Here is a 12,377-nt window from a genome sequence, read left to right as displayed (position 1 = left end):
CCAAGTTTGTAAATAAACTACTTGTGGAAATAACTCCTGTTTTTAAATAGTCCTAAATTCCATTCAGTTTATCACTTTTAACAGTGTTTTAATGGTATCATCTTTGAATTCTCTAGGGTGACAAATGCCGGCTCTATAATTTTTTTTTTTTTCTAATGTAGCAGTTAAATCAACCAAATTAACCATATATAACAATGAAGTGACAGATGTTATAATCAGATCACTCTCGCTTTTATGCTCTTTGTGGCTTGGTCACTGATGTCTAAAATATGCAAAACAAGCATAGTCTCTGACTTATTTTCACCTGGTATTTCTGCTTTTGCCTACAGTTGCTGAGCTCTAGACAAGTGGAAATTCTAATTGAGAATGAAAATAGGATAACACACTCAATCATACCTTTCTGGCTAGATGCATTTTCATGATGGCATTAAAACAAGTGCAAATGGCTTGTGAAATTCTTATTACTAATCCTCTTTGCAGGCTGAGAGTATTTGAGTCTTAGCAGAATTAAAGAGCACAAATGCTTGATCTAAAGAATATCATATTATAGAAAATGGAGACAATTAACTTTGTACATTTATATTTTAATCCAGTCACTAATTTTGTTGTATTTTGTTTGTTTGTTTGTTTGTTTGTTTGTTTGTTTTACTTTTCTTTCCCTCCCCCTTTCAGGGGAAAAGCTCATGCGATTCAGCTACCCAGACATTCACTTTGACATGAACTTAACATATGAGAAAGAGGCTGAGCTAATGCAGTCTCATATGATGGACCAAGCCATCAACAATGCAATCACCTACCTTGGAGCTGAGGCCCTTCACCCACTGATGCAGCACCCGCCAAGCACAATCGCTGAGGTGGCCCCGGTTATAAGTTCAGCTTATTCTCAGGTCTATCATCCAAATAGGATAGAAAGACCCATTAGCAGGGAAACCTCTGATAGTCATGAAAACAACATGGATGGTCCTCTCTCTCTCATCAGACCAAAGAGTCGACCCCAGGAAAGAGAGGCCTCTCCCAGCAATAGCTGCCTGGATTCTACAGACTCAGAAAGCAGCCATGATGACCACCAGTCCTACCAAGGAAACCCTGCCTTAAATCCCAAGAGGAAACAAAGCCCAGCTTACATGAAGGAGGATGTCAAGGCTTTGGATACCACCAAGGCTCCTAAGGGCTCTCTGAAGGACATCTACAAGGTCTTCAATGGAGAAGGAGAACAGATTAGGGCCTTCAAGTGTGAGCACTGCCGAGTCCTTTTCCTAGACCATGTCATGTACACCATTCATATGGGTTGCCATGGCTACCGGGACCCACTGGAATGCAACATCTGTGGCTACAGAAGCCAGGACCGTTATGAGTTTTCATCACACATTGTTCGAGGGGAGCACACATTCCACTAGGCCTTTTCATTCCAAAGGGGACCCCTATGAAGTAACAAACTGCACATGAAGAAATACTGCACTTACAATCCCACCTTCCCTCAGATGTCGACATACCTTTTATTTTTGTTTGTTTAATATTATTACTGTCATTAATTCTTATTTTGTGGATGCAGTGTCATTTACTCTGCCTAATTACAGTAAGGAAGAAACAGAAGAGAGAAGGGACAGGGGATATTGTTCTTGGTAACGTGGGAATTTAAGAGCGGTTCATTTCTGCCATGCATAAATATAAGGTATATCATGCTTTGGAAAAAAATCACTTGATTCATATAGGTTCACCTAAGAGATTCTAATTTGCCACTGATGTTCAGGATTATGATTGAAGGCAAGGAAGTTTGGAGTTTTCTGGGTAGAACTTCCACAGTTTAAAGTGGTATAAGTAATTTTACTCTTCAAAGAAGAAACTGTTTCAAAATGTAAACTTTTTTTTTCCTCTAGAGATCATGGAACACAAACACATGTGTTAATTTCAGTGATAATCCTTGGATGAGTTGTTGTGGGTTCTATGTTTACTTCCCCAATGGAATTTATAATACGGTATGTTATACACTGTACCATATAGCAAAACTTGTAAACTACAGGTAGTTGAGGACACCTACAATACATCTGAGGTCCTGTGATCTTATTTTTCTAAACTTAAGCACTGTTTTCCATAGTTTTGATGACTGGTATTTTATAGACACCCTGGCAGCCTTACTTTTAACACCTTTAATGAGTAGTATTTTTATCTAGTTTTAAGAATAACATATGGTCTAAGAGTGGCTAAGAGGCAGTCAGTAGTTTCCAGAAAGGACCTCTGCTTTTCATAAATTTGTTTTGGAAGTCTTCTTTTAAAGTTGTAATGTGATGGCGGCATAGTGTACATAATTGTTTCTAAAAGTATGCTTACGATTGTCACTTTATCAGCATTTAATCAGTGTTAACCAGTCAGCAGAAACATATAATTAGGCTAACAGTAGGAGTAAAAAAATATACTCAGAAATCCCTTTTCTGGTATTTCTCTTTTCCCACTGATTTTTTCAAGCTGTGACCACCCAGTGTTCTATCCATAGTCCATCATCCTTTACTACTTGAGTAGAAGATCATGAAACTCTTTGCTATAGGTTTTTGCTCTCAAAATGTCGGAGCAATTACTAATTCGACCTGAATATGGTAACTTGAACCCCATAAGGTTATGGAACTAGGGCTATTTATTCTAGTATTTCTTGAATAATAACATTTACCACTTTTGGTGCAAGGAAAAGGGAACTTCTTTGTAACCTGTACATTAGACCACAGATAAAAAAAACAGCTTATTTTTTACACTTTTTGGGGTCTAGAATGTAACCTAACCTCCAAGCAAAAGTCACCATGTCCTGCACAGTTTTCCGTCTCAAACACATTCAACTACTTCTAAGTCCTTGTCAGAAATGAATCTCAGTACCTTAGTAAAAAACAAAACAAAACAAAACAAAAAAAAAACCTCTTAATCCATACATGTTATCATTTTTCATGTGCAAATTTTTTATTTCATTTATAAAAAGGTGCTCTGTTTTTTATGTGCAGTCCAACAGCATTAGAGGGAAGGGAAAAATGAGATCAATTCAAGTCATTTTGGGGGGGTACATACCTGGATACAGAAATTGCTGCTTGTGTTGAGGGAGGACAGGCCTGACCATGGCTGGATTATCTGATAGCCATTTATGAGTACTGATTCTGTTAAGCAGTAACTGATAACTGCTCTTAAAAAAATAATTAAATAGGAGGCTGAAACTATGTTTTTAATGCAGAATGATGTGAGAACTAGCAAAATTAGAGACTTAAGGACAGAGAAGCAAATCCGGCCCCAATACTGCTCTTGACTCATCTTCTCATTTATCATCTGCTTATTTAAACAGCTTCTGAGCACTAACACAGCTAGAGCTGGGCAAAGATGATTTTAACTCAGCTCTCCTTTACTCGTTCCTCTTATAATTATTTTTGGAGAAATGTCCAAACTAGTCCTTTAAATCTAAGAGAATGCACCAAAACAGAGACATGAAACGTTTTAAATAGAATATTTTTTTTTTCCCCTCCTGCATGCTTTGGTACATGGTGAACACACAATTTATTCAAAGGTAAAGTATGCTTTTGAGACTTCCTTACCTCCCCCTACACTAACCAGTCAAAAAATTGGAATTTCATATTTTTTCCCTTTTGGAGGAAGGTAAATAACGTAAGTTACTGATTTTGTGTTTTACTGCAATTTAAGGAAATGTGGATGGCAGTGTGTTCATAACTTTGGCTGTGTGTGGATTTCTGCTGGTATCATCTATGAATTTTCTTCCTGTTCACTATTTGTTTTTTTCAGTGTATGAACAATCATGTGTCTACCTACCCTGGGATGAAGCTGAATTTTAGGTGGACCTAAAGAGTTGTGTAGTACCCCCATGAAGACAGTACTCCTTTTCTGATTTCATCTATTTGAGAATCTACTTTATCAAAGGGACAATATTTGTGAGAGTGTATTTGCTACAAGTGTATACTTGTACTTTCTTAGCTACATGATATGAGGAACAGAAAGAGATAAAGATGGCTCAGGGTGTGGCAGGGACAAATGAGGACGAGGTCAATTCAAATGTGCAGGTTAGAATTTTTGTGGGCATGGTGTTTTCTGGGAAACTCTAAATGGCTATATTTGCATGCTTCCTTCTTCACAAAAGGAAATATGCAAGTTGGTAGGGCCTAAAAATAAATATGAGGGTCAGACACCAAATAAATCAAATTTTACATAACAGTTATATGCCCAATTTATTTAGGTGAGATTTCACATTAGAGTACTGGAGGGGCATAAAAATGGGTTAGCCTCTTTCTTCTGGTTTGGCAAAAATTCAGAAATTCATCACATTGCTTTGCCCTGATTTTGCCCAGAAATTTACCTCCAGCTCCTGTTGGAGATGTGTGCTGCCTCTCTCTAATAGTGGTCAATCACTTTTAAAAAGCCATTCTAACCTGGCTTTTTAGAACGGTGAAGGTGACCAATAAGCAGATTGGAAGAGATTTCGAGTCGTTAAAACATTCCGTTGAGAATTTTCTGGAGGGACAGAACGCGAGAGACCAGGATTTAGATTTGGCTACAAAGTAGAAAATGGTTTTCCTCCATGCATACAAGCAATTGTATGCGTGTGTCAGTGCGTGCATGTGTGCATACACACATACACACTCCTTTGAAGAAAAGTCATGAAAAGAAGCAATTAGAGTCACCACATGTCTTGCAAGAGCACTTAAAGAGTTAAAATCAGAGTTAATACCTGAGAAATTTAGTAAACTTACTTTACCAGATTGTATTAAGAAATATTAAAGAAGTTATTAGTATGTCTTTAGGACTAGTTCAACTATTAAACTAAAACCTTGGGCCTTTACAGTCTACTTGCAGAATGAATCTAAACAAACAAGAAAAGGATTTTTAAGCTGATTTGGTATAACTTCCAAAACGAAGGAAACAAAAATAACTTTTGAATAGGAAGATACAAAAAAAATGATTAATTTTTACGTGTTGGCAAATGGAAAAACAATATTTTAGTGAGCTTGATGTTTTTATTTATAGTTACCATGTCTCAACTCTACACCTCACAAAACTATGAAGTCTTTATGATATGTTGACATCAGTGAAGGCATTTAGATGAAAATATGTTTTAACTGATTTTCCAAATGTTATGTCATCCTATCTCCAAAATGATTCTGTAAAGTAGAAAAAGAACAGAAAAAGCTGCAAAAATACAAACAAAAAAAACCTGTATGCCCCTAGTTTCAAGAGAGAACTTAGATTATAAGAGGTACTGACTACATTTTTTTCTTTTTTACTTTGAAATGTTCATTGTACAAGAAGAGATACATTACATTTGTGGTCCTCCTTAGTTATATTTTATATATTATTTTTAGTAAGTACTATCTGTATAAGATTATCCAAAAAAATTCCCCAAATGCAAAAGAAAAGAGTAGGGGTGAAATTAAAATTTGTATATATGAGAGTTATCTCAGAAATGTTTTTAAACCTCCAGTTTCTGCAAAATAATTAAAATATACAGTAACTGGTATCTTAAGATCCTGAGTTTAATGTATTAAATACTTATAAAATTTCTTTATATTGGTGCCTTTTTAAAATGCATTGAGAGAGTGTTGGTTAGCTGTTGTAGCTCTACAAACACTTTTATTATGTATTTTTAAAAACCACTTAAATTTGAGTACTATATAATACATCTTCATGTTCTTAGGGCAAAACTGTTAGAGGAAGTTCCAATCAGAGAATTTCAGCTCATCTGTTTAAAGTAAAAGGAAACTTTACAACCAGATTTTAATCTTATTAGTTTGATAGTATTTTCTGAAAACCATTACAAGATCATGTAGGTAAAATATGGCATAGAGGGAAATTTCAGCTGTGAATTGCATTATGGTATGTGGTTTTGTTTTGTTTTTAAGGAAGAATCAGTTCTAGTATCACACAGGCTTTATTAGTGGAATTTTGGTCAATAAAATACAGTATTGTTTTGAAATTTCATTTATAGACTAGTGTTGTCCTAGTCTGAGAATCTGTCTCCTAATCTATTAATGTTTTATGGAATAATGTAAAGAAGCAGGTAATTAATTCTCCTTGAACAAAACAAAACTGAATAGTCATATCACATTGCTATTCTCCAAAGCATAATCTCAAATGGTTTCCTGCCATGATTGTGTATTACTTGCAATGGATGTGTTAGGATATGACAGCTTTTAAAAAATAAATAAATAAAAATGAGCTGCTTGTTATACAAAGCAAATGTCATATGACCAAGAAGCTGTGATATGCTAGTGTTTCTTTTTATCATAGTGTATTGCTAGGCCAAATAATGACACCTTGAATATTTTTATTACATTTATTGCAGTAACCTAAAGTTTTGGGATTTCCATAAGGTTTTTATGTAACATTATATTTCTAGCTTTTTAGTTTTCTCTTGCTGTACTGTAAGTTTGTGGATATTTTTCACATGCACTCTTAGAAATAAGTTCCTAATTCTGTTTATGGGATTTTTCTCCCATAACATTGCATTTGTATATTTTCTGTATAAATTTGTTGTGAATTAATCTTTACCCCATACAGAGAGTGGTACGTGAATGACTAGTTTTCTAAGATGTCCTTTTTATTGTGAATAAGATATAAAATTTAGAGGCCCTCTGCTAAGCCACATAAAACACAACATATAACTTCATAAAGGTACAGATAAGCCAGTTTGCAGTTAATTGGGCCCTTCAAATTACCTCAAGTGACACACAGTAAGAAAAGCTTCTCAGACGGGTGGAGGTCACTGAATCCCCTACTATGCACTTATCAGGATTCTACTTAATTTACTGGAAGTGGATTTTTGAAAAATGAATACACTGTAACAAGGGAAGGACTCTGGGTTTTGTTTTTTGTTGTATTATTTTGTGTCTTTTTGTTAAGTAGTTCAATTTCTGAAACTGTGATAAAACATTTTGACTGTCAGGCACTCTCAGATTTTGAACATAAAATCACTTCCCCTTCTGTGTAACTAAGTTCTTTGTTACCTCTTCAATTTTGTTCTCCTCCCCCAACCACCCTTTGCTCCCCGTCCACATCCTTTCCATCACTGCCTCTGGACATCTCTGCCTCTCTTTCCCCCACTAGTTTGAAGATTAGGTCAACTCTGACTTCCGATTCATTGGTCTCTTAAGTCTTAACTTTTTGTGTGTGATTTTTTGTTGGCTGTATAATTTGCTGACATATTTTTATACTCAAGTGTAGTTTTATATTAAAAAGAGAAGTGGTTGGATTAAAAATAGTAAGGTATATAACCATTGTGCTACTTTCACTTTCAAATATTGGGTACCTAAAATAGGACGCCAGAGATCATGTCATCATAATATGGTATGTTTGCCTTCCTTTTCTGTTGGGTTTTGTGTTCTGATTTGGTTTTCCTCCTAAAATGTATGAGAGATTAAATAATTTTTTTGCAAGAGTTTAGAAAGATGTTAAAAGTCTAAAGCAAAAAGTCTTAAAAATCTCCCAGTCGGGAGAAGATGCTTTAACATTACTATAATAATATTCCAGGTTTGGAGGGGGCTCTCCAGGCTTCATATTTGCTCTTAATACTTGGACCTTTTAGACCATGTGTTATAATTGCAATCTCCGAATGATTGCTTCTGCTATTTAGTTTAAAAGATATTTTTTCTTTTCTTTCTGTACAAGTGCAATACTTTCCTTGAAGTCTTAAAAACTATGGTTATTTTTTTTTTAACTGATCTATTCTTTCTTTAGTTAATGGCAAAAAAGAAATCCTTGAAGATCATGGCATGTTAGTTTAAAGGACACAACAAGCAAAGAAAAAAACACCGTATAATAAAAAGATTAGAGGATGTGGAAGCCACTGGTTTATTCTCATGGTATCTTTATTTAGGCTAAATTTCCATTAAAATTGGTAATCTTTTGCCTGAGAAATGTGTCCTCAAGTTGAAAAAGTTGCAATTCTTAAAGAGTGAATTTTCTTCTTAGACCCTTGTCCAATGTTTTAAATTAAGAACCTAATAGTTTTTATTTCATTTTCCTTCTTTTGGAAATGAACTTTAAAATAAAAGCAAAGCACTTAGCTCAATTTTAAACACCTATCACCTATTGAAGACAATTTTTAAGAAATATTTGGAGCACTGTTTTCATACAAATTTAAGTAAGAAGTATTTTTCGTATCATACATATTTATATGTAGAATACTGGTTTTCTTTTTTTATACCTGTGTCCCTGTAGTAAAACTGCTGTAATGTAAATATATGTTTTGTTAAAAGATAACATTTCTTTGGCATTTCTTTTAAAGGCAGTTACTGCATTTGTACAGTATGTGTCTTGGCCATTTTAGATTTTTTTTCTTTAACAATACCAAAGGTAATTAGACTACTTTAAAAACTAATTGCTTGACAGTTTCTAGGATATTTTGAGTTTTAGAAGCAAAAGAAAAAAAAATAGGTCAAACCAGTAAACCTCATTTTTTTTCAAACTAATAATTTGGGAAAATAAAAACTGTTTTGAAAAGAAATATATAAAAATATATATGTAAAATTAAAATTCCAGACTTGTATGTCAGGTTTGCTCAGTGTAATGTAGTTTTTTTAAAGTTCAAATACAATACCTCAGAAAATGAGGTTTACTATGGAAATACTGAAACAGTCTTTGCAGCTGTGTGACAAGTCAGCTCTGCTATATACCAATTTGGAGACCTCTGCTAAACAGTTTTATCACTGCAGACTAAAATGTGGGACTTGTATTTTGTTTTTAATGCACACACATACATGTTCTGTGCATGTATGTGGGTACTGTGTATATGTGTATGAGTGTTGTATATGCATGTGTGAGTGTGTGTCTGTATGTGTGTACAACTAAAGCTGCAGAAACTTTGTAATACTTTGTGAAAAGGATTATATTATAAAGGTTTGTACTGTCTGAGTGCACAGCTACTGGAATAAATTTAGGGAATCTCAGGAACAAGCATATAATTTGTCCAAGATTTATTTCTTCTCAGAAGTGTAAGTGCAGTTTTTAATTCTGTATATTATTTAATATTTTACCAATAAAATAAACTTCTGACATAAAGTGTTTGCTATAAAAACTTTCTGGTGAAAACTCTGTACACAAACATATCTTCCAAATACAGAAGATTAAACTGTTGAATACTATCAGGCTTATTTAAGTTATTGCTGTTGGGTCTGTGTGTCACACTTCCTGACCCAGAGAGGGATACATTTGAGATCAGAAATTTCCATCTTTACTACGTTGTCCCCCAGAGCAGGGAACAAAGTATTCCATGACTTGTTAATGATGGCATCTCTTTACTCCACAGTTTTCATATATATCTCATTTTACCCTTAATCTAAGAGATTTGTATGTCAGAGCCTGTCCTCTATAGAAGAACCCTGAGGGCAGAAAGTTGTGACTTGCTCTAAGGTACACAGTTAATGATCCAACAAATGGTCAACCATATTGGAATCTAGCATTCCTTAGGAGTCAGACCAAGATTAAATAAGAATTAGGTCATAGACATTGTTCAATCACATTGGCAAAAATGTAGCTAGTTGTCTGTTCTGCTTTATGTTACACTATCACTATATGAATCATAAACTTCTCGGATTTTACAAACGCAGCTTATGTTTTACCATGAGAAGTTTGTTCTGTTACTGATGTCTTAGTGACCAGAAATGTAAAAGATCACATATGACTGCAAACTCATTTTATTTACATTTAGCTGTTTGCTTATCCCCCAATTTCAAGCCTACTGTATGCTTATGACAATTTCAAGCCTACTGTAACATGTGAGATAGTTGTTAGAATTTTTCTTCACCAATAACTGTTTATAGATCTTCGTGGCTATTGATCACATTTCCCAATAATTTCACATAGAATGAAAAGTACAAATGAAATTTTCGTTCCTTGATGGTCTTTTCTTTCAAAATACCTAATTTATAGGGAAAAGGGTAAACAAAATAGCAAGGCAAAAAAAAAAAAAAAAAAAAAGATGCACCTAACAAATAATTACTATTTTTACATTTATGAAGAATTCCTTGAAAATCAAGAAATATTTATCAGATTCACCTGGCTTATAATACTGACAACAGCAAAATGAAAAAGACTTTAAAAAGATGCTATTTGTTTTTGATTTTTCTATTGCAGTAGGGTCTGAGAAATGATAAATAATTGAAATCTTGATATGACTTTTAGATATACCAATATGCTCAAGACAAAGGACCATCTTTAGGATGTGAGCAACTATACCTTTTGCTCGTAGGAGGTCTAAGATGCACCCATTAAACTTCCAGTAACATCTCATGTTTTATTAATAGCCCCACTAAAAGTTCCCATTATGATTTTAACTTTTCACTAGAAGACCAATGAGGATAATACTGGGTGAAATTTAATTGTGCTGCTTTTCTTCCATTTGGCACAAAACTTGCTTCCCTAAAGTAGCCTAACAGGCAGATGGGATAAATTGACAAAGGAGATAAAGTATATATAATCCCATAGAAAAATGGGTAAATGTCAGGGTGGGGGGAGATCCTGGAAAATAAAAACAGTCTGAGAAAAAGAAAGATTAACCTTTTTTCTTCCCCTACTGATGTTCTATAATCCTAGAATGTCTTAGATCAGACCAACTGCTTCTAACCTGAAATTTTGTCAAGCACAGGCAAAGTCCCTCAAAATAGTAAAAGCAGATACTGCCCATATTGCTGTTGAGTTGTTTGTTCTAGAAACCCTTAAAAGAGCTGTATGAACCTGATCATCTGACTGATTGGAACATATGCAAAGAAACAAGACTTTTGAGTGCTTCAGGAAGAACCAAAGGTGTAAAGGAAGTACAGTAAGGGTGTTGATTGGACTCTACTGGACCTTAGGTAAGCCTATTACTGAAAAGGCAGGAATCACTTGTCATTTTATCTCAATTGATGAAGAGTGGACTCAGAGTCCCTGTCACCATTGGGAGTGCTTCATGAAACCCTTGAGGAGGAAGCAGGAGAATATAACCAAGAGGACATGGGAATACAGTCCCTGTTATATCCATGCCCTGGGCCCACCACGTACTCCTTCAGGTTTGGTGGCTATAAAAGCTTAAAAGACTGGCCAACACAGCTTTTATAAATGATGGAGCTTCCGACTCTTAAAATCTCCCATTCAAAATTACAGATGGGGGACCTAGGGCATTTGGCTTTTAGAGCAGTAAACATGGATGTACATCTCAGAAATGGATTCTCCCAGGCCAGGCAGTGAGTGTCCTTTTTTTTTCCCTATTTGTTTTACCTTAATTTCCTGGTGTTTCCACCCCCCACCCCCATGTCTTGTAATTCATCTACATTTCTTTCTAGCTCCTTTCTCACACTTGTCCTCATTTGTGTCTATATCAACTTTTTTGTCATTCCCCTCTTCTCTGCATGACCTGCTGCACCATTTGCTATGTGTTCTTCATCCTGTCACAATTCTAATCTGAAATATAGTCTCCTTCAATAGAAGTAATTTAATGCAAACAGAATATATATGAGTTTAAACTATAACCTTTTCCACAAGTACTTTGCAAATTAGCACAATTGTTACGGGCTTTATCTAATTCACTCTCAATATTCTCATGGCAGTGCAGAGTATTTGATACTTCATGTTACTGATAGGAAACAAGTTCAGATCAGTTGTGATTTTGTTCATAAACACCTCAAGTAAGTGAAAAAACTAAAACTAGACTTTAATTCCAGATATACTTAGCCTAGCATTTTATTTTCTAAAGAAGTTTATTCAGCATTTGATTGGCAAGCCCCATTAACAGAGGAGAATAGCAAGTCTACAGTAGGAATGTTTGTGCCCCCCTCAAAATTTATATGTTGAAATCTTAATGCCAATTTGATATTAGGAGGTCAGGCCTTTAGCTGGTGACTAGGTTATAAGGGTGCAGCCCTCATTAATGAGATGAATGTTCTTTTAAATGAGACCCACAGAGCTCCCTAGTTCCTTCCACCATGTAGGGACACAGAAAGAAGCCACCAGCTATGACCTGGGAAGAGGGCCTTCACCAGAATATGTCCTTGCTGGCACCTTGATCTTGGACTTCCAGCCTCCAGACCTGTGAGAAATAAATCTCTTATCTTTAAGCTACCACGTCTGTGGCATTTTGTTACAGCAGCCTGAAGGGACTAAGACAGCAAATATTATCAAGTAGAGAACAACAAAAATATTCTTTTAGCAGACATACCTTATAAGTAACGTTTTGTTCATTCTAATTTTTAAACAGAATGATCCCAAATGAATTCAAAGAATCAGTAAGGCTGAGAAATACAGCATTAAGTAGAAGGGCACCAATAACCTGGAATTAAAATTTTTCTGCAGGGGTGCCTGGGTGGCTCAGTCGGTTGAGCACCTGACTTCGGCTCAGGTCGTGATCTCATCAGTTGATGAGCTCGAGC

General features: G+C 35.1%; 1 protein-coding gene across 8 annotated transcripts in view; it reads left to right on the top strand.

Annotated features, from left to right (window-relative positions):
* Positions 1 to 9,033, top strand: part of IKZF2 (IKAROS family zinc finger 2) — a 165,212-nt gene extending 156,179 nt beyond the window's left edge. For all 8 annotated transcript variants that reach the window (XM_030327879.2, XM_030327876.1, XM_030327878.1 and 5 more), the window contains one exon: positions 673 to 9,033. In XM_030327879.2, coding sequence (XP_030183739.1) covers positions 673 to 1,397 — 725 coding nt within the window. In that variant the 3' untranslated portion in view covers positions 1,398 to 9,033. The remainder of the gene's footprint in view (positions 1 to 672) is intronic.
* The last annotated feature ends 3,344 nt before the right edge of the window (positions 9,034 to 12,377 follow it).

Source organism: Lynx canadensis, chromosome C1 (assembly GCF_007474595.2).
Source record: "Lynx canadensis isolate LIC74 chromosome C1, mLynCan4.pri.v2, whole genome shotgun sequence".
In the NCBI taxonomy this organism is placed as follows: domain Eukaryota; kingdom Metazoa; phylum Chordata; class Mammalia; order Carnivora; family Felidae; genus Lynx; species Lynx canadensis.
The sequence above is the reverse complement of the archived record's forward strand: the minus strand, read 5'-3'. Positions and strand labels throughout refer to the sequence as shown.